General features: G+C 53.1%; 1 protein-coding gene across 1 annotated transcript; it reads right to left on the bottom strand.

Annotated features, from left to right (window-relative positions):
• Positions 1-1007: 1007 nt before the first annotated feature.
• Positions 1008-22693, bottom strand: XKR5 (XK related 5; the record flags this gene model as incomplete). The annotated part of the gene is made up of 7 exons (XM_082680245.1): positions 1008-2137; positions 5680-5791; positions 10022-10191; positions 12409-12618; positions 13381-13565; positions 20605-20788; positions 22636-22693. The coding sequence occupies 7 exons, from the start codon at positions 22691-22693 to the stop codon at positions 1008-1010; spliced, it is 2049 nt and encodes a 682-aa protein (XP_082536371.1).
• Positions 22694-22943: the final 250 nt, after the last annotated feature.

The raw sequence follows: 22943 nt of genomic DNA, 5'->3' as shown, positions 1-22943 counted from the left end.
TTCCTCACCCCTTTCCAGCCCGCAGGTGATGTCTGACCTCCCTGGCCTGCCTTCAGAGAGAATCTGTTAGGTCAGTTTAGCCAGACTCCCCCTTTACCCCGATGCTTCTTCTTAGTAATTTCCATCCACTGAGCTCCACCTGCTCCTTGGCTATAAACCCCCACTTCTCCACGATGAGTTCAGAGTTGTGCTGGTTTTATACTGAGGTCTCTTTCTCTATTGCAGTAGCTCCTGAAGAAAATCTGTTTTCACCACTCTAACTCTGTCCAGCTCTGGTTTTTCTCTGGCTCTCCTTCCACTGGGCAGAGGCCTGAGATGTCCTGAAGTTTACCAAGGAATTTCATAAAATAATGCAGTTAAAATACATTTTAAAAAACTGGATTAATAACCAGTGTCAGGAGCTTGGTGTATCATGAAAACCCAGAACAAAATAGGACTCTGGGTTTTACCTTTGAGTTTCCTAGGAACCACAGTGGGAGACACAAAAGGACCATAGAGTCTGTAAATGGAAGCAGTCAAAATTTTTTTTTTCCGTTTTTTTTTTTGCGGTACGCGGGCCTCTCACTGCTGTGGCCTCTCCCGCTGTGGAGCAACAGGCTCCAGATGCGCAGGCCCAGCGGCCATGGCTCACAGGCCCAGCCGCTCCACGGCATGTGGGATCTTCCCGGACCGGGGCACGAACCCGTGTCCCCTGCATCGGCAGGCGGACTCTCAACCACTGCGCCACCAGGGAAGCCCAGCAGTCAATTTTGATTGGAAGCTTTATCTCTACCACCTTCTACACTGTGTTAGAGAATGACTCCTGTGTATATGTGTGGCATGTGGTGTTTGCAGGGGATCTTATCTAATCTAATCTGGTTCTCTCATTCTCTAGCTGTGTGGACAGAAGTCCAGAGGGGATGTGATGTACGCAAGGGTGTAGGTGTCAGAAGTGGGATTCCACCTATCCCGACGCCAATGACCAGCTTGATTAGCTGGTCTGTTGCTTTATCTCACGGTGACTGTGGTCAGATGAAGAAACTTGTCTCGGTCTTCAGCCTTTCCCTCCAGCTGCTGTCCCTGTGGGTGGACTCAGACTTGGGGGTGGACGTGAGGCAGGGCTCCACAGCGGGCCTCGGGCTCACCTTCGGCCATGGCATCTGTGTGCCAGCAGTGGCAGGATGGTTCTGGTCCCTCGTGGATTCCTGCTGACCCCCATGCCCTGAGCCACCCAGGGCTCTGCTACTAGGATGGAAGCTTCTACCTGGGCCGGTGCCTAAGATCGGGCTGATGTTGGCCATGGTGGCGGGAAAGGGCTTGGTGGCCGGCAGAGGTGAGGCAGGCTGGGCAGGGCTGCCCTCCCCCAATCTCCTCCCAGAGACGGACATCGTCAGAGTTGCCCTCCCACCGTCTTGGTGTGAGGACATGGCCCCTTCAGTGGTGGCACTGAAGTAGAGTGTGGAGCTCTCCTGTCCTTCCCCTCCACCCAGCCACCCCCCTGCACCGCTCCCCTGCACCCCAGAAGCAGCCCCGTCTCCTTCCTTCAGGCTGCCCTCCTGCTGCATAGCTGACGGCTTCTGGGCAGGAGTTTTGTCACGATCATCGCTGGCAAAAGAGACGTAATTTGAAGTTTCGTCAGCCTCTGCTCTGGGGACAACTTGAAGCTCAGAGCCTTCCTCTGAGGTTAGGGGTTTGTGGGGTGACGATGGGGGCTCTTGCTGGGAGGATGGGGGCTTCCTCTCCTGGTTGCAGTGTTGGCTCAACCCCCATGGAGGGGAACAAAAGAAGCCAGGATCGTCTTCTCCAAAGAGTGCGTTGATCTTTGACACACTTCCCGTTTTCAGGGCAAGTTTCACCAATAGCCAGTGGTGATGGCTGAGGAAAGAGGCCTCCCCAGCCATCTGGCTTTCCATCCCAGCCTGTGGGGGACCCCACTGTGGGCTGGGGGGCTTCCCCAGGCTTGTTAGCACATCACTTTCCTCTTGGCAGGTCCCCAGGCTCTCCGGCCCCTCCCCAGCTGGCCCCGAGGCCCGGGGAGGAGAGTCTCCCTCTGCTTTATCACCCCCTGCAACGCCACAGGACTTCCTTACAAAGCCCTGCCAGATGTCTGTGGATTTAGGATGGAGCAGGCTGTAATAAATGACCAGCGAGACGCTGCCTGAAAAAGAAGAAAAAGAGCACAAGGTTAGCTTCTTTGAAGTCCTGCGTCCTCGCTGTGGTTTGTAGAATTCCAGGTTCTGCAATTTTGAGTGGAGTCATACAACTTGGGATCCAAAACAGGACTCGTTGGAGCACCAGAACTGGATATTTGGGGGGAATTTAAGTCTTCTCCAGCTCCCATAAGCTGCAACTGCGTCTACACCTGAAAATCTAAGAACAAAGTCTACGTCCTGTGGATTCTATGGCTTCGTCCTTGAGGCATGCTCCAACCGAGTCCTCTAGACGTGTGTGTGAGAGAGAGAGAGACAGAGAGAGGTTTGGTAGAAATGATCATTTTACTCTCAGAAAACTGGGTCAGATACTCAGAATTCAACCATCTACTCACCGGTTGATGGATTCCAAAGCGAGGGGAGGGGGAGGTAAGGAATCATGTCAAAAACAAGACCCAAGCAGAGGTTAAACATACGCATCAAAAACCTCGTATCAAGGAATTTCCATGAACAGCAACAATACTTCCTTTGTGCATAAACATCTTAATCACATTGTTGTCAGGTTCATTTATTTTGATCAGAAGTGTTGGCTACGGCAATAATTCATTTAACAGAGCTTTCCAGTAATCCTCCCACGTTATTTCCAGCTTCCTGTTGTACTGGACCAGGCGCCTGGTTTCAGGGCGCTCGGTATAAACAGCGTGAAACCTGACATAGGCGGGGAAGGAGGGGGGAGAGCATCGCAGGGGCCAGGAAATCGCAGCAAGGATGGAGCTAGAAGGAGACTAAGAGACGCCCCCTTGCATCCTCTCAGGGTACCTTTGGGGGAATGGAGACAGAATTCCTGTGGGATGTGACCGAGTGTTGTTTCTGCAGGGGGCTCGGCTCCGGCCGTTTCTATACGTTGTTCCAAGTTCTCACAGCCAGCGTGAGGGAGGTATTGTCACTCTCCTTCTACAGTGAGCCACCCGAGACCAAGAAATGGGAGCTGACCCCCTTCCCCGCCATCCTGCAAGTCCCAGGTACATGTGTTCAGCGAAGGTAGACTCTCCCTGAGGCAGCATGTTTCACCGGGTTCCTGGTTGCAGCCCCAGGCTGGCATGCAGTAGGTACTCAATAAATGCTTATCAAGGGAGCTCAAGATGGCAGCCAGAGTTGCTTCTTTATAGCCTGTGCTCCGCTGACTATAATTCATGTCCCATGTTCCCACTGAGGACTCCCTCCAGCACCACAGGGGAATCAGCTCAGGCTGCCCCAGGAGCCCCACACATTTTAGGAATGGTGTCCGACATCTCTTTTCCAACTGGAGCGTGAAGCAGATTGGGCGGGGGGGACCTTTTTACGTCCGACCCCGCTGTGCTCACAGGACTCAGTGAGAACTGGAAAATCCGAATGAGTGGTGGGGTTGCCCAGCTTCACCGTCCCTTCATCCCAAGTGTCACGGTGCCCACACCCCCAGGAAGGATGGCTCGAGCAGTGCTGGGAGCTGCCGTGTGAGAGAGCCCGGCCGCTTCATGCCTGGGCACCCCGGGCACTTCCCTGCACCCTGGCGCCTGGCATAGATATTATTATTTTAAAAAGGACCAACCAGCTGTCCTACGATAGGCAGGTGGTTGGCACACTGAGCTTCATCCAAACCACGGACCAGTCCTCAGCAACAAAGGAAGGGATACTGACACACACGAGGGCTCAGAAGAACTGCCGGGGAATGGCGCTCCGTGAACCAAACCAATGCCCAAAGCCACACATTGTACAATTCCAGCTGCATAACATCGTTGCAGTGACCAAATCATAGAAATGGAGGACAGGTTAGCGGTCGCCGGGGGTTACAGAGGAGGTGGAGATAAGAGGAAGTGGATATGGTTTTAAAAGAGTAACAGAAGGGTCCTTATGGCCACAGAAGAGTTCTCTCTGCATCTTGAATGTGTCACGTCAACATCCTGGCTCTGACGTTCCGCTTGTAGTTTTGCGGGAAGCCACCACTGGGGTATGGGGGAGGGATGCAGGGCTCTCTCTGCGTTCTCTTTCCTCTCCCTCCCTCCCTGCTACCCTTCCTTCCTTCCTTCTTTCCTTCCTTCCTTCTATTCTTTACTCTCTCTTTCAAACTCTCTCTTTCATGCACAATTTTGAAAATTCTCCCTGTTCCTTACCATAATACCTTCCATCCATCCTCCTAGATCCGACTCTCAAGTTATCTTCTCGGTGAATTACTTTCATGCATCTCCAGCCACATTAGCCGTCCTGGCGTCATTTCTCACTTTACACTCTTTAAAATGTTTTTTAAAAAACAGTTATTGATGTGGAGATCTCTGTATTATTTCTGAAAACTTCAATCATCTCAAAGGTAAAAGTTTAATTTGAAAAAGAAGGGCTGACTTGGCCACCGGCATCTCTAACGAGCCTTGGTTCCTGACAACGGAGGGGGTCGAGCTTAAAGGCCACCGCTGGTTCGTGGCCCTCGAATACTTGTTTTATGGCCACGTTTATGAATCTGCTCCGTCCCTGGAAGAGTCATCTTCATGTCTCCAAACGCTGGAAGCTCCGGGGCGTTTCCTCTCCCTGGTCAGTGCTACCCCGACAGGCCTGTCCAAGCCCCGGCTGCTGGCCACGTAAAAGGACCCTACTCCCCGCCACCCATCCTCCTGCGTCAGAGGTCAGGGCTGCCCGGCGGTGCCCCGACTCCCACGCGCTCCCCCCCGGGATTTGGGTGGCCAGAGGCAAGGCCTTGGGGCGCGCGGGGGAGCTCGGGCCCCGAGTTGTTGCGAACAGCAGGAGAAGCCTCTGCCCTGGACCGTGTTTCAGAAGCGCAAGGACCCGCGTGGGACATTCGGGTGTTGTCCTGGAAGCTCTGGCAAAGGCTGCAGAATGAGGGCGCCGCCATCGCCGGGCCAGCGCGTGCTGGGGCAGGAGTGCGGGGAGGAGGCCGACAGCAGGGGTGCGTCTTCTGTTATTTTCCAAGTGCAGGAGAGGAGCTCACACGCGATCTGCTAAGCCGGGTTAGCGTGGTGGGCACAGCGTGGACCTTGGAGCCGTTCCCTCATCACGTAACCGATCATCTTAAACCGCCAGGCCGTGTGGCTCTGCCACTCCCAGACCGCCTGACCTCGCGGCATCGCTTAACCTCGCCTTTGCCTCACCCCAGGCTGGGGGGAGCTCAGCCCCTCTCCTAGGGTTCTCGTCGAGACACCGCATGTGTGTGGAGCCAGGAAGGCCCCTGCTCTGCCCCCTGTGCACCCACTGCCTCGATGCTGGGAAAAGAGCGGGAGCTTACGTCCTTGACCCCTGCCAGCGCGCCAGAGAGGGTCCCACCCCCGAGGCAGCCCCTGCCTCACCAGCAGTTCCTCTGAGCACAGCCAAGCAAGGCAGACGGAGACTGATCCGGTTTCTCGTGCCCCTGTGGGAGCGGCCTTGCCGCGCGCAGGGCAGGGAGCTTCCCGGGTCTCCATCCAGCTGCTTCTGAGCACCGTTTCCTACCCTTGGAGGGAGCTTATTGTAAAGAAGCAAGTTGGGGTAGGGAGGGAGGGGCTAGGAAGGAGACGTGGGGTCTTACCGATCAGAAATCCAGACAAGACTCCGGCTACCGTCCACAGGCTGGTCCGCGACGCTCCCTGGAGAAAATCCGTGGCCAGCAGCACGAGGATGGTGTTCTGAAGCAGCATGACCTAGGGCACCAGAAGCAGAGTCAGCACGCTTGGTCGGTGCAGGCGGCCTCGGGACGCTCCGTCCTGCGATCCGCCGCAGCTCCCTTCAGGGCCGGGGGCTCTGTCCTCGTGCCCACGGGGCCCTCCTGGAAGCAGGGTCAGGGTCGAGTGAGCCTCCCTAGCAACGGGGTGTTCTCCCTGTTCTCAGTGCAGCTCATTAAAATGTCTGCAGGATCATAAACGCACAGGAAATGTAAGGGCACAGCTCACGAGGCTCGGGGGAGTCCCTCCGGTGAGTCAGGTGGGGCTGAGAGCGACTTTTATTTCCTACGTTATATGCTGCACATTCTCATGTTACATTAACTGTATGCACCTGTTGGCTTTACCATGCAATAATTAAAAGTATCTGCAGAGCTCACAGTGACACTGAATTCCAGTAAGCCATACTCAACACACTTTCGTAACAACTTCAGAATTTTTTTTTCGAATATTTACCTCTTTAAAGGTAAATCTGGCCCCTGGCCACCAGGTGGCAGCAGGGGAGGTACTCTTGCTGGCTGAACAGGAAGCCTTCCTCCCGGGCCTGAAATAAGGGCAGCTCTTACAGTAGGCTCTCCGTACCTCCCGTCCAGGCGGGCTTATTAGCTAAGGTTTCCAAAGCTAATAATTTTAAATATAAGTTAATATAAAAATATTTTAATATAAAATATATCAATATAATACAAAATATATTTCTTAAAATAAGTAAATAAACGGGATGTAATTCAAAGATGATGTATTTAAACACTGTAGGAGACATTTTTTTAAAACCCTGAATTGTCATACTGTTATGCTAAAAGTCTTCCAAGGTTTGGCATAGCCATTCACTGGCATCATTTTAACTCTAGAAAGGTCAGATAAGGAGAGAATAAAAAATGATATTAGGGGCTGCTTAAAAATCCTAAGAATACCCACCTCCCCATGCCTTAGGCTCTGGGCAGCTGTGTTTCAAGGGTCCAGCAGATGTTATTTCGGTTCTAAACGGCATTGCCCAGCAGCCCAGCCTGCAGAACTTGGAGGTACTCTCTCTCCTCAAATCAACTACATCTCATCAGCTGTCTGGCCCTCTTGACATATACAAACTCTTAAGTTTGTATATGTCAAAACAAAACAAAACAAAAAAACTGGTAGTGCAGACTGTGGAAAAAAAAAATCCATCTCCTTTTTCCCGTCCTTACTGCCATTTCACAGTTCTTAACTTCCTACTTCCTGTCAGGGTTCTACTGCAGTCTCTCTTCCCCACCATTGTCGGGGTGACCCGTTTCACCTGCACATCAGGCATTGTCATCCTCCCTAACACACCTGGAAACAGCCCCACCTCCACCCAGCGTCACGTGTCCACTCCTTGACAAGGCAGCGGTCCTCTCGACAGTGTGTCCCGACTCTCCGGTCCAGGGTCACCTTCCTACAGGCTGCCCCCTAAAGGACTGTGACTGTTGATGTTATGTGTCTGCTTGACAGGGTCAAGGGATGCTCAGATGCTGGTAACACATTACTTCTGGGTGTGTCCGTGAGGATGGGAAGAGATTAGCATTTGAATCAGTAGTCTGAGTAAACATCACCTTCACCCATGCAGGTGGGCTCCGTCCAATCTGTTGAGGGTCCGAATAGAACAAAAGAGAGGAAGAGGGAATTCTCCTTCTCTTCTTGAGCTGAGACATCCACCTTCTCCTGTCCTTGGACACCGACCTCCTGGTTCTTGGTCTTCTGGACTTGGACTAAATTACCACGGGCTTCCCTGGTTCTCCAGCTTGTGGATGGCAGACCGTGGGACTTCTCAGCTTCCATAACTGCATGAGCGAATTCCTATGACAAATCTGCTCTTACCCATCCATACACATCCCATTGGTCCTGTTTGTCTGGAGGACGCTGACAAATGCAATGACTTTCCACTGACAAAGACCCTCTTCTTGACCAAACGACTCAGACAGGCTCCCCTAAGCCCTCTTCTGGACGAGGCCTCAGCCTTGGCCTATAAAAACTGCAGACTCGTAGCGGAAAGGATTTTGCCCACCTCTGCACATTAAGAGACCCGAAGCAACACTACCATAGTTTCTAACAGCTCAAGGCTGCCCCCCTAGCATGATGACCCCAGCTGCAGTTAAGTCCCTGCTTAAGAAAGCTCAGGGCTGCCAGGAGAACTTACCGTTCATTCCAGCCAACATCTGGTCACAGGCAGATGGGCCCTGAACCTCCTCTTAGGGGGCGTTACCTCAGAAAATCTGCAATTATAAATCTTTTCTCTGTCCCTTTGAAACGTACATCTTTTACCACCCAGAGCTGTCTTCTCCAGGACCTGAGGACCATCTCTCTGAAACCCACACATCCCAGGAGACGACTCTCCCAGCCTGTGAGCTCCCTGCTCTAAGGTGTGTGAACACTCTTCACGACAGAGACGGGAAGTGTGTTTCTCATCCCGAAAGTGCCAACTAACACCCCAGATGGTGAGGTCGCACTGACCACACCCCTTCACTCCCCGACTCTGCTGGAGCCCACGCTGTCCCACGCCATTCTCCCTTTAAAATATGCAGTCACCTCTGCACAAATTGAGGTCAGCGTCAGTCCACGCTGGACCCCTTTCCTTGTTGCGACTGACTTAATAGAATCTGTTTTCATCGCCATCAACTGGCGTCCGGGTGTGTTTAACTCGGTACCGTCCACACTGGCTTTCCTATGGCCTCCCCGCACCCCGTGGCCTTCATTTTGCTTCTGCGTCTTTGCCACTCCACACTTGAAACTTCTGTAGCGTCTAAGTTCTGTCTTTTCCTATTCGATCACTCTGAACTCAGTGGTCCGGTGACTAGGACAGCTGCAAAGAATTAAGCATTTGTTTCCCTTCCTTATGTAACAGCCCCCAGAACTCCTGGCACAAGGGTGTGAACGTGACAAAAACAAAGAAAGAAAAGCAGCAACTGTGAAACGTCTCCTTACGTAGTACTGCTTCTCAGGCCGCCCATGGGCATCGGCACGTGAACACGCTGCTCCGGTGAACGGACGATGGAAAAGTGACCCTCAGGTTTATTCACGGTGCATGGGGGCGGGGCCCTGCCACACACTCAGCCCTCACCCCCCGCAGTGAGATGGGCCTTGTTACTCCCGGTTTCCAGATGTGGAAACTGAGGCTTGGTGGGGCTCTGTGACTCATTCAACATCACAGGTCCCCTTTGGTCTGTGGGTCCCGTGGTCTATGGGGTCACCAAGCTCTACGGCGCTCTCCTAAAACCAGGAGGTGAGCAACGCCGCCCACCTGCTGCTAGACAGGAGCTGCACCTCCAGGCTCTTCTCTTTGTTCCCCCCTCCATCCTGGAGCGCCTGCACCCCTGAAAGTCTCTTCAACTTTTTGTATTAGTAACAGCCACTATTTGCTGGTTATTTCAGCCCAAGTTGTTTATTATTTAATCTTCCCAGGGACCCTGAAAAGCAGGTAGGTCTTATATCACTGTCACAGGGACACCGAGAGGTGGGTGGCTATGTCCTGATGTGCTGATGAAAAAATAGGTCCAGAGAGTTTAAATTCTTGGCCACGTCATTTGGTGACAATTAATGGTACAGCCAGGGTCCCACGTAAGCCCGTCTGATTCCAGAGCCTGTGCTCCGAAGCCCTGGCTGGTCCTCTCTCCTTTGCCGTTTGCAATGCAGTTCAACTTCCCCCTTCTCATCAAAAGTATCCCCGGTCATCCCAGTAGGAAGTGACACTCCTGTGGAATTCAGACGCTGCTTTCTCTGCCAGCATTTGTCCACATTCTGCCTCTTTTAAAAACTTGTTTGGGTAGAAGCTTATCTCCTCCATGGGACCAGAAGCGGCCTGCAGACAGGCATTACGTCATCTTTGTGTTTTTCACACTATCTAGGACCACAGCTGTAACTCAGTGATTGAGCTGATTAACAAGGGCATCGCGTATATGACACAGAATAGAACTGTGATTGTATTTATCAGATGGGCTGACGTAGAGAGCGGCTGAAAAACATCGCCAAAGGCGCCACAATCCTTGCCGCAGTAACTACGTGGAAACGACTGGACGTCAGGTTGCTATTTTCAGAGCCCATCATCTCTGTTCAAGACTATAATTCCCTTTAGATTTTTTCCTAAAATTAAGCTATTCCTTCTTAATAGATATGTGTGCTCAAGCGCACACACACACACGCATGCACGCACACGTGCTACGTATACAGTAAAAGCTGGGATTAAACAAAACTGTCATCACCACTTGCCGTGTAGAACGTGGCCATCCGGCTTCGGGAAGGGCTGTCCCAGAAGTTGAGGTAGCAGAGGATGTACACGGCACCCGTGAGCAGGTTGAACAGCCTCCAGCGGCAGGTGCTGTCCACGATGTCACTCTGCTGAGCCACGAGCCAGAACGTCATCACCAGCCAGTGGGCACCTGCAGAGAGCGGCCTCGGAAGTCAGGGTCCTCGGGGTGGGGGGGGGCTGAGGGAGGAGACGGGGCGGGGGTAGGGCAGGAACTCGGAAACCAGGGCCTGTAGCCCTCCTCTCTGTTCTGACTGCATCTGACTCGGCACCCAAGAAAACAAATGAAAACCCAGAAGAGACTCAAGGGCCACAGAAAACCCACACTTTTAATTTTGATCCTCATAAAGGGTAGCTGACCTAATTTGGGGATGAGCAAACAAAAACTAGCTTCGGTAACACTCACTAAATATTGCGTACTTAGGCCTTTTTAGTTCCAGAAAGTGTTTAAAGAGCCAGTGACACAACTGATTGCTCACTGTTTTTTAATCCCTGCTCGAAGGGCTAAAACCCTCCACATCCAAAGGAAAGATCTCTATGCAGTCCAGCTGTGATATTTGTTCCTATAGTTTAGGAGGAATGTCATACTGGCGTTTGAACTGCAATTTTTTTAAAAAACGAATTAAAAAAAAAGCTAATGTCTCTTTAGGAACACAATTTCTTTCATAGATTTCTGCTTTCTGCCAATAAATGTATCCGTGCTTGTTCTAGGCTCAAGTCTAAATATCTCTCAGTGCTTTTTGTTCCTTCTTGTAGAGGGTGTTCCCTGATGACCGGAAGAGATTCCTCTCTGGGCAGGGACACACAGGCCCCCTGCAGGCATCCTGCATCATCAGGCAGACTCCCTGTCATCACTGGTCAAACCAGGTGCGGCTAGACTGAGGGCTGAGGGGGGCTTTGGATTCAGTGGAAATGTCCTGTTTGAAACAGAGAAGACGGCTAAAACTCAGCATTTGAATAACATGGAGGGCTTTGGGAGGCTATGAGTAACAGCACAGTATGTACTGCACGTTTCTGTATTGCGTCAGGGCACGTGGGACCCTGTGCCTCCCTCCTGTTTAAGTGTCAGTTTTACTAAGGATTTTCAGCCCATGATACAGAATGTGGAGCCCTCACAGCAGCTAAGGCTGCGCTCTGGGGCTGGCTGGTCCTGTGAGCGCTGGGCTCTCTGAGCTGCGGGCGCGTTTCTCCAAAGAGACCCTGCATGCATTCCTCCTCTCCCTGGACACTCGTGGGCTGAATCTATTCCTCCACATTCTTGAACTTGGGCTGGCCGAGACCGCTTTGCCAGGCAGAATACAGCAGAAGCCATGCTGATCCAGTTCCGGGCCATTCCACCCCCTTTCTCTTGGAATGCTCAGCTGACATGTCCGAATCCAGATGACTTTGCCGAAGAGAAAGGGTGGAGGAGCCCTGGGTGCCAGACGTCTGTACAGCCAGCCCAGTGGCCCCGGGCAAGAACCCCCGGCGGAGCCCAGTCAGCCCTCAGAACCGGGGCTGTTGATCATGAATGGTTCTTTTTTTTTTTGCGGTACGCGGGCCTCTCACTGTTGTGGCCTCTTCCATTGCGGAGCACAGGCTCCGGACACGCAGGCTCAGCGGCCATGGCTCATGGGCCCAGCCACTTCGCGGCATGTGGGATCTTCCCAGACTGGGGCACGAACCCGTGTCCCCTGCATCGGCAGGCGGACTCTCAACCACTGCGCCACCAGGGAAGCCCTATTGATTTGTTTTTATAGACACATGCAAAGTACGATTAAGTAAAAGGTTGAATAAGAAAGTCAAGTCTACTTTGGTTTTAGGTGAAAACTACATGGTGGTCTGCTACATTATCATCTGTAATTTTAGCAAATATTTTATAATTTAAAAACATTTAATAATTATAATAAATGAGTTATATTGTGCTCAATATAAGCGCTCAATAAATACAAGGAACTATCACATTCTTATGTTAGAAAACCCATCTTTAGACTGGTAACAAAAAATGCACAACAATTTCTAAAACAAACGTGATGGTTATATATATATATATATATATATATATATATTTTTTTTTTTTTTTTTTTTTTTTTTTTTTGCGGTACGCGGGCCTCTCACTGTTGTGGCCTCTCCCATTGCTGAGCACAGGCTCCGGACGCGCAGGCTCAGCGGCCACAGCTCACGGGCCCAGCCGCTCCGCGGCATGCGGGATCTTCCCGGACCGGGGCACGAACCCGCGTCCCCTGCATTGGCAGGCGGACTCCCAACCACTGCGCCACCAGGGAAGCCCCATGAATGGTTCTTGTAAGGCATTAAGTTCGGGGTGGTTTGTCAGGCCCCAATAGATAGTCGGAACGTATGCTCAGCTCACCTGCAACAACCAGAACCCAGACGCGGTAAACTTGGAAGAACAGAACCAGACTCAGAACGCGGGCTCCCACCATGCCCATCCTCCAGAGCAGCTGGCAGCCGAGGGCCGTCCACGGCATGGAGAGGTGACCCGGCTTCATGGCGCCCATGGCACGAGCATAGCACACCAGGGCCCAGGACAGCACAGACCAGGAGCACAGCGCACTCATCCCTGGAAGCGAAGCGCACAGGACAGCCTAGTATTTACAGGACGTTAACCCTTAACAAAATCTGACTTCTCAGAGGGCATCGTCCCCTCCGTGCGAACACGCACGTCTTTCTCTGAAGAAATGAGGGCGTGCGGGAGAGCTTTCCTCTGCTTAACACATGGGCGCTTGTCCCCTCAGGTGGGCTGGGCTCTCCGTGTTCACCCTTTAAGAAAAGCATCCCAGTCACTGCTCCTCAAGCACCTCTGGTTTATGACGAAGCAGATCCTAACGGCTCTGAACGTGCTATTTCATCCCAAACGCACTTTGCCATTCAATCCATATAAAGGAGGTTTAATCAGAGAAATGAGACCAGGACATCCAATGGTTCCAGCCTGCACCCTGGAGTGAGAGCCAGCAGAGGATGCACGTTTGCTGGGACCCGAGTTGCTCTGATTCCATGGCTCTCGAGGTGTGAGGCTCAGACTGCAGAGTTAGTCCCGGGGGAAACAGACACCCTGATTTCACAAGAGGCAGCACGCTGCACCTTCCCAAGGTGCTTTCAGGGTCATCTGACTATTTCTGTCCCATGGACTGAGCCCCGTGAAGGAAGCTGACCCCCGGGAACTCATCGCCCCAAACAAAAGCCAGTATTAACCATTCCCTTGGGCTGCCCTAATTCTCCCAAACAGGAGATCTTAGGTTGCCAGGTTTTGCTAAATAAGGGGTTTCCTTCTGTCCGCCTTGAGAAGTCGGACAGTCTGAGGTCAGTGGCAGGAGACACTCACCCGGCACGATACCAGTGAAGTCCGAGGCGAGAAAGACGTATGTTTGAAGCAGCAGGTGGGGCCCGACCTGCAGCAGGGCTTCCAGGAGGCGCAGGGCCGACAGGTCGGCCTCCTGCATCCGCAGCTGGTCCGAGGCGGGGGCCTCCCCTTCGTTTCGGAGAACAAGGGCCACGGCGTCCCAGTGCCTGCGGAAGAGGAGAGCCCAGGACTCAGAACCACACCGTGATAGCTTAAACAGGAACCCCCTTCTCTGGTTTATCGCGTAGAGACCGATAGCTTTCCAGGGGTTAACTGATCACATCTACACCCCAAGTCCCTGAGCTCTGACTCCAGAGTGAAGGTAGCACGTCTGACCCAAGTGCTGCAGCAGGTGACCTTGCCCAGCAAGGCCCGGCCAGCGGAACACACTCTGGCCACACGTGGAAGGGGTGCTAGGCCGGGAGCCTGGACCACACAGGTTTGCTGCGGGCTCTCTCTGAGCCTGCAAAGTTTAGAGCTAACCCTGAACTACCTCCCCGGCCCCAGGGCCTCTCGGGATGGGAATTAATCCACTTCCGCTGGACAGCGGGAAGGGCAGGGCACCATCGTGGGGTGTGCAAGGACGGGCTGCCCTGGCTGCAGGGACACACGTCCAGGAAAGGGAGTCAGTGCAAGAGAAGAAAAAGGAGGAAGTGCGCCTGTTTCATTCTACTTCCCCCAAACCCACCCTAGAAACCTTTCTGATGCTTCCATCTTACGAAAGCCGTCTGGAGGTACCATGGGTCGCTGTCCCGCGCCCCCAGGAGGGTCGCGCACGCATAAAAACGACACCCTTCCCCAGGCACGTGTGGGCTCTGGGGACTTCGGGTTTTCACAGCAGTTTCCCACTCACGCGCCCAGAAGCAGGAACACGGTGATCCCTACACCTGCCTGCAGCAGGGGCTGGCATGCCTGCCAAGTCCATGTGCAATTGCGAACTTCTGTCCTGTCCAAGTTCAGAAAAACTGGGAATCGTTTTAATTTACCGACTCCTGAAAGAGAGCTGAGTGCGCCTTTCAAGTTACCCCGAACGCCCCCACCTCTGATCTCCGGCCAACATTTCTACGGCCAGAGCAGAAGGGGGTCCTCTTTGAAATGGCTTTGTTCAGGGTACACAGGGCCCAGGAAAGACACTTAAGAAAGACAGCTTTCCTCTTTCATGATTTGGATCCTGGAGTGAACTGATTTCTTACTGAGTCTTTGAAGCCGTAATCTCTGACCCAAATATAATGTTAAGAAAAAGCATATGGGGCTTCCCTGGTGGCGCAGTGGTCAAGAATCCGCCTGCCAAGGCAGGGGACACGGGTTCGAGCCCTGGTCCTGGAGGATCCCATATGCCGCGGAGCAGTTAAGCCCGTGTGTCACAACTACTGAGCCTGAGCTCTAGAGCCCACGAGCCACAACTACTGAGCCCATGCACCACAACTACTGAGCCTGAGCTCTAGAGCCCGTGAGCCACAACTACTGAGCCCGCGTGCCTAGAGCCCGTGCTCTGCAACAAGAGAAGCCACCGCAATGAGAAGACAGCGCACCACAACGAAGAGTAGACTCCGCTCGCCACAACTAGAGAAAGCCTGCGTGCAGCAACGAAGACCCAACGCAGCCAAAAATAAATAAATTTATTTAAAAAAAAAAAAAAAAAGCATATGAAGCTGAATACGGGAGCTTCCCTTTCAGTCCTGAATCCTCCATTCTGGGGACGTGCCAATCTCCCTTCCTACCCTCCCAGCCGCCTCCATTCATTCCATGTCCATCCTTATTGGGCTGCTCCCACCTGCTGGAGACTGCAGAGGGTGCAAACGAAATTGAAGACCTTCTCCGGAAGCCCAAGATTCAGTTGTGGAAAGCAAGCCATAGACACGCGAAAAGTTTTAAGCAGGAAGAAAGACGTGTGAAAACGAGAGGGGCGGAAGGGGTCCCGGGGAGAGAGGAAAACATATTCAGGGAAAGGAGGGACGGGCATACTCAGGACAGGGACAAAGCCTGAGGGAGCACGGTGGCGCCGGGGGGGCAGGAGAAGGGCCACCGAAACGGCGGTCCATCCTGGGGCAGCAGAGGCCTCTTCTGGCCCAGCTGAGGAGTTGGGTGTCCCTCCTGGACCAGTGGGAAATGGAGAACCAGTGGGAATGTGATCCACCTGGTTTTCGGAATCGCGTTTCTGGAACCTGCTGCAGGGGGAGGGACTCAGGCTGAGATCACTGGTTAGGGGGCTTCGGGGGGCCCAGGTGAAAGCGGAGGTACGGGGCGGTGAGTGGGAGGAGGAGGGCGGAGGTGGGAACGGATGCTCTCCTTCCAGGTACTCACCAGCTCCTGCCCGGATTTCTGGCCGCCTGCCTGGCCCTTGGACTCTCCCTTCTCAGTTCCTTTCCTGTGCCATCTCTAAGGGTCTTATTTGACCAGTTTACTCCTTTACTTAAACCTTTCCAGTGGCTCTCAAACCCCTTACCTGGTGGACAAGCTCCTTCATGGTCCAGCCCAGTCTGTCTCCATCCACATTGCTCTCGTCCAGAAAATCCTTACCCCGCACTCACAGCACAACAGACTTCTAGTTTTCCAAAACCACCACTTCCAGCACTTCCTTCTGCAGCAGCTTTGCTGTTGCCTGGGTCCGAAGTGCCTCCCCTTCCCACGTGCTTCCAAGTCCACCTCATTCTTCAGCCCTCCCACGACGGCTCCTGTGTCCGACGGCGGTTCCAGACGTGAGCACCATCAGAGTCACCAGGTGGGCTGTTGAAAGACAGGTTGCCCGGCCCCAGGCCTAGAATTTCTGATTAAACAGACGCGTTTGGAGAATTATGAGGCGTTTGCCGTGATGCCAAGTGGGTCCCGGTGAAGCTCGAGAATTTGTGTTTTTAACGAGTTTCAGGTGATGAAGACGTCTCTGGTCCAGAGATGCACCGTGGCAAACCCTGGGGCTCCCAGCATCCTGTGAACATCTCTCTCTTCTTCTAATTCACTGTTCCAGCTTTGTTCACAATTTGGCCTCAGACTGTGCCTTAATCACGTGTCTCCAGTCCCTTTGGTCACACAGGGTTAGTAAACATGAACAAATAAATACCGAGCATACTGAGCTGTGTTGATGATGGTCTAAGATTTCTCGTTGCACTAAGGACAACATGCACTAAAAATTGACGTTTGTTAACACGTTTAATTAAACTAACTTGGTCTTTGGAATGATGTCTCTCAGCAAGCTCCACTGAACAGCTTAAATAAAAAACCAAACGTATCCGCTTCCCCCGGAATAGTCTATCGTAGCCCCACAAGGTGAAGAATTAGTGATGCTCCTCTCCATCTTAACACTTTATGGGGACGTGAAAGCTGAGGCAGTGAACGGTGGAGGTTTCCGCTAGGACTGTACCTTTTTTTCAACTTTTTAAAATTGCGGTAAAATGCACATAACATAAAACGTACCATCTTTACCGTTTCATGAGTACAGTTCAGTGACGTTAATAATTTAAATTTCCTAATTGAATAGATTATTGACAATTTGCAGTAATTCATAACGGTGTGCCACCATCACCACCATCGTCCTCTGTAACTCTTTTCATCTTGTAAAACTGAAACTCTGTCCCCATTAAACAATAAGTCCCCGTTCCCTCCTCCCCCGGCCCCTGGCACCCCCCCCATCCTACTTTCTGTCTCTATGAACTTGACTCTATGAACCTGACTACTCTAGGTGCTGCATGTAAGTGGAATTATGTATTTGTCTTTTGCGTGGCTTACTGCATCATGTCCTCCAGAGTCATCCACGTTGTAGCATATTACAGAATTTCATTCCTTTTTTCCGTTGTATGTACAGACCACATTTTGCTTATCCATCATCTGTTAATAGACATGTGGTTTGTTTCATGTTTTGGCTACTGGGAATAATGCTGCCAGGAACATGGGTGTACAAAGATCTCTTCCAGACCCTGCTTTAACTTGTTTGGATATATACCCAGAAGTGGAATCGCTGGATTATCTGGTACTTCTATGTTTAATTTTGTGAGGAACTACCATTCTGTTTTCCACAGTGGCTGCACCATTTTACATTTCCACCGTCAGTGTGCAGGGGCTCCAATTTCTCCATATCTTTGCCAACACTTGTTTCCTGGGGTTTTTTTTTTAAACAGATTGTTGTTGAATAGAACTTTTTTGTTGTTGTTATCTGGAACTTAGATTATGCAATCATTCCAGTACCTAATTAATTAATTTATTTATTTTTGCTGTGTTGGGTCTTCGTTTCTGCGCGAGGTCTTTCTCCAGTTGTGGCAAGCGGGGGGGCCACTCCTAATCGCGGTGCGTGGGCCTCTCACCATCGCGGCCTCTACCGTTGCGGAGCACAGGCTCCAGACGCACAGGCTCAGCAGTTGTGGCTCACGGGCCTAGTTGCTCCGCGGCACGTGGGATCCTCCCAGACCAGGGTTCGAACCCGTGTCCCCTGCATTAGCAGGCAGATTCTCAACCACTGCGCCACCAGGGAAGCCCTGTGCTTTTTTTGTTTTTTTGTTTTTAAATTTATTTATTTCTGGCTCTGTTGGGTCTTCGTTGCTGCCCAGGGGCTTTCTCTAGTTGCTGCGAGCGGGGGCTGCTCTTCCTTGCGGTGCACAGGCTTCTCATTGCAGTGGCTTCTCTTGTTGCGGAGCACGGGCTCTAGGCATGTGGGCTCAGTAGTTGTGGCTCGCGGGCTCGAGAGCGCAGGCTCAGTAGTTGTGGCGCACGGGCTTGGTTGCACCACAGCATGTGGGATATTCCCGGACCAGGGCTCAAACCCCTGTCCCCCGCATTGGCAGGCGGATTCTCAACCACTGCGCCACCCGGGAAGCCCTACGTTTACGTTTTAAGTCCTTGCCTTTTTTACAAGCCACTTCATGAGGTTTGCGTTTAATTGGTTTTTTGTTGTCAGTAGATGCTTCTGCATTGCGTTACGACCCCTTTCTAAATGCTATTTGTATAGGGCTGTGCAAACAGAACTGTTTTGGCTCCTCCTACAGGTGCTTTCGCTGAACTGCAGTTTTCTGAGCGGCTTCTTTGCTGGCCCTGACTGGGAATCAGTCTTGCGAAGTTCCGTGTGGATGTGCTGAAAGACACTCCATTACCCAGTGTCTTCTTTGTGAAAGCCCAATAAGCTGGTTGCAGGATAGCGAATAGATTTCTTGTCTTCTACTTTAACTTTCAAAGTTTTCTTCTAAGGAAGTAGATTTCCATTTGTTTGGTTTATTTTCTATCGCAGAAGCATTGCAAAACCACGTAGCTTCTTGCGCTTGTTACAAAACTGAGAGACAAATCTGTGGTTCACCGTGAGCAAGGGTAATTGTGCATTTTCTGGCGTTACCTTCATTTCCAACATCCCCTTCCGTTTCCTGACTCTTCTCACTTCTTTTCTTTTTTCATGCCTTTTTTTTTTGTCCTTTTAAATTATACATATATATTTTTAGTCACGTTAACTTTTTTTTTTTTTTTTGGCCGCACAGAGCAGCATACGGAATCTTAGTTCCCTGACCAGGGATCGAACCTGTGTCCCCTGCAGTGGGAGCGCAGTCTGAAACACTGGACTGCCAGGGAAGTCCCACTAACTTCTTTTTTTAAATAAGAAGAGATATAGATGACTAGTTGTTTTTCCTAATTTCTAGTTTTCCTGTCTCTCTTCATTTACCCATTTTAGTTTTTTAAAAAAATATATTTAGTATTCATGGCATCATCTGAGAAACTTGGGGAAGATGAGTCGGGGTCAGTATTGGACACCAGCATGGAAGTGGATACATGTGAGCCTGACGCTGCCCCATCTCTGAAGAAGGCACTGGATCAAATGGGACCAAGGGTCCCCTCGGAGCCCCAGAAGACAGATCTATCTGACAGTTATTCAGGAGGCTTCTCTCAAGTGACTGGCCCTGACTTCAATCTTCTTTTGAGCTATGACATGTTTGCTTAGGGGAGAGTTGATTCATTTTTTTTCAATAGGTGCTCTGTCCTTGAGGTCGCAAACTTGATGACTATAACGTACCACGTGGTCCCTGGAAGGACCGGAGCCCTTAATGGTTTTCATACCAAGTTGGGCAGACGGAAGGGTCAGCACATGTGGGTAGCGTCCAGTACAGGCTCCGATCCTCCCTGAGTCCAACAGGAAAGCCAGCTCTGCTCTCTTCCCACTGGTCAGAGTCCTATCGTTTCAGAGGAACCACATGGCTTGAACACAAAGGCTCAGCTTTAGGCAAAACTGCTGTAGCTGAAAATGCTTCTGCTGCCTTTAGAGATGTAGGGTTCCAGCTCCGAGGGGCCCAGAGAAATTCGGGTGGTTGGGTGATGTCTTTATCAGAAGTACCCTCTGCCTCCAAGCTGAGATTCATTCCCTCCTCAGACGCAGCTGGGAAATCAGAAAACTCACTTCAGCGCCTCCAAAGGAAGCCTTGGGCATGGCTTGAAGGCATAAACCACCCAGGACAGCCAGCAGCGCAGCCCGAGATCTGAGACTTGGCCGTGACTCCTGATAGCCTTTCTATCCTCAGCGTCTACAAGTTCATGTGCTCTTGAGCCGGAGGCCGTCACCGATCTGATCTCCCAATTTTCTCCCTTTTAAAATTCCTGGCAACTCTATGGGATTACGAGGCTGCTGAGAGCTGAAATTTGCCCCAGTGTAAGCTCACTGCCGCATCTCCCCTGACCCTCCAGGAATCCAGGTATCCCAGGGAAAATAACACCTTACCTGCTGCACTGGCGGGCCACAGCCGAGCCTGCTGAGTGCTAGGCCTGCCCAGGATGCCTTTTTACGGAAAAATGTGGCCCTGGCACCCAGATGGCTTCTTCTCGCAATAAAGGCTTAATGCAAATGTTACCAGGCCGACCCCACTGCTGAGTCTGCTTAAATCTGTGTCACCCTCCTGGAGTGAGGGAGTAGGTGTTTACAGGGACCGGCCCTAACTGAGTCACTTTCCATGGCTCTAAAGGCGAGACCAACTGAATTAAACACGAGCACATAGGATTTGGCCCAAGTCAAGAAAAAGGTTTTGAAGGGTCACGGCTCCTTCTGGCAGGAGCCCCTTGAGGATGTTCAAGGAAGTTCAGGCTCGGTGAGGTGACCAATATCAGAGCAAATGTTCAAAGAGGCGGCTTCCAACGTTCTCCCAAGCCTGCACTTTTGTGACCCTAAGGATGGAATACGTATGCGCAGAAGAACCCTCCTATCGCGCGTGTGAAATCACGCTTCAGGGTTGAAAGGGGCTGCCTTACCGCTTCCACACGCCAAGCTGGAGGAGGTGTAGCACCACCAACGAGCAGCGACTTTGATGTCCATCTTCTCGGAACCAAAGGTAGCTCAGGCCCTGGACCAAGAAGCCAGGTAGTAGCACAGAGAGGGCCAGCCACCCCCAGAGGAGCCGGCCTGTGGTGAAGTAGTAAACCACGGTGCAGAGGCCTGGGGACCAGAGGAAGGACCAGAGGGTTAGTGGAAGGCAGGAGGGAGGGACCAGCAAACGCTGTGTCCCTACAGCCAGCAGTGCTGCCTGCTACACCTAGCCTGGAGTGGGCAGAGCCCGCGGGCAGTCTAGACCGGAATGAGGTCGAATGAAAGCGCCAGAGCTTCCCAGAGGATCCCAAAGGCCAGACACCATAGCTGTACAAAGGGACTGTTGGATCGCATAGGACAGCGTGCAAAAAAACCCCACAAACACCTGTACTTAGTACGGGCTCAAAAATGTAAAACGTCCTCTCTGGGGGCGGCTTCATTTATTTTATTTTCGAGGGTTGTAGGATAGGGTCAGGGAATGGAAAGAGCTTGATAAATCTAGGTTAGGATCCGCCCTTCCTGATGAATGACAATAGACGTGGGTGCTTACCTCTGTCCAGTACTAGCAGGTGCTCGGGACTCACAGTAATTGTTTTACAGGACTGTTGCTTGGGTTCCCCAGTGTTAGAGTTTAACATGGATTTATGGGCACGTAAAGCTGTGAACTGCAGCGGTAAGAGAGCGCTGCCCCAGGTACAGACGGGTTCCCCGAGAAGCCACTCCTTGGTGCCCAGGCTCTGTCTCTTGCGCTAACCATCCGGCACACAAGGCAAACCAGGAGCCCCAGGCACCAGAAGCCTCTGGGGGAGTCACCGCCCTGCCCAGTCTGAGGAACGCTGAGGCCCAGGCGTTCCTAGCTGGGAGGGAAGGAGGACCCCACGTCCGCGGGGCCACCTGGGGTGGGTGCTGAGACCCGGGGTCCTGTCTCATCTTAGCCCTGCTCAGTGGCGGCGCTGGAACCCGGAGCTCTGGAGCCGATCTCAACGTGGGACCTCCTCTGGGCGCCTCTGAAACCTCATGGCGGGGACGACCCCGGGGGGCCTTCGTGGACCGCGGTTCAAACAAGGGACCCGCCGACGCGGCGCGGGGGCAACTCCCTCCCAGGAAAAAGTGCAGAGCCAGAGCCCGCCGGGGTCCCCAAGTGCCTGCGAGCTGGGGAGTGGCGAGGAACGCTGGGGGCTCTGGATGCTGAAGCCCCGTTAATTCCACTCCCCCCACCCCTCCCCCCATCTGCGGGGGCCCCGCGAGGAAGAAGCGGCTGCAGGGAGCCGGGCGGCAGCGGGCGGAGGCCTCCGCTCCGGCACCGAAGGAGTTACAAGTTCAAACTGGAAAGGCGCTGAACCGCCCCGCCCTCGGACCCCGCCTCGCCCGGCGGACCGCGCTCCCGACGCGGCCACCGCGTCCCGCGCCCGCCGCCTCCGGTCCAGCTGTAGACGGTCCTCCCTCCAGAGCTCCGCGGAAGCCGAGCCCAGTCCCACCACAACCTGGCCCCAAGCGGCTTCCCCCACCGCCCAGACCCCCAGGCCGGCCGGATAGTGGGGAGAGCAGGGCGCCCCCAGGCCCGCGTGCAGCGCCTCGGGCACCTGCGGCACTTTGCCGAGTCCTGGAGGCCTTTCTGGGGGGGGCGGGGCACGTGTGCCGCGACTCCTGCAGAGGATCATGCACCCGCTGGAGGGGGGGGGGGAGGATCGTGCACCAGCCGCGGAGGGGCCTCAGATACACGGGGACCACGCATGCAAGGGGGAGGGGGCGGAGGGGTGCGGCATTCATCCTCGGGGGCAATCACGCATCCCCGGGAGGGTCGTGCATTCGCGGGGATCTACCAGGGACTGGGCGGGTGGGGTGCCACCGTGCGTGCACCGGCGCGCAGTGCTGGGCGCAGGCGGGGAGAGGCCGCCGCCGTGGCCGGGGTGGCGTGTGGGTCCCCGGGCGTCAGGATGGGTCGGAGGGGTGAGCGTGGCCTGCCCGGCACTCACGCGCGCTCTGCTCGGCCGCCAGCAGCAGGGCGGAGAGGCCCAGGACCCCCGCGTGCATCCTCTGCGCCCGCCGCGCCGCTGGCCTGCCTCCTGGGCTCCCGCCCCTTCCCCTCCGGCCGCCCCGAGACGGGGAGGGTTCCGGCCGGAGACCCGACTGCAGGATGCATTTCGGCTGAGCCTTTAGGCGCAGAGTGTCTCGTCCTGGGTTTTCCCGAGTAGCTAGACGGGTCGGAGGGAGGCAGGGAGGGGGGCAGAGTTGTCTGCTTCCTAAGCAGGGAAAGTACCGATTACACGCGGCCTCTAGATGT

This window comes from Grampus griseus, assembly GCF_964374135.1.
Source record: "Grampus griseus genome assembly, chromosome: 21".
In the NCBI taxonomy this organism is placed as follows: domain Eukaryota; kingdom Metazoa; phylum Chordata; class Mammalia; order Artiodactyla; family Delphinidae; genus Grampus; species Grampus griseus.
This window is presented reverse-complemented; position numbering and strand designations above follow the sequence as displayed.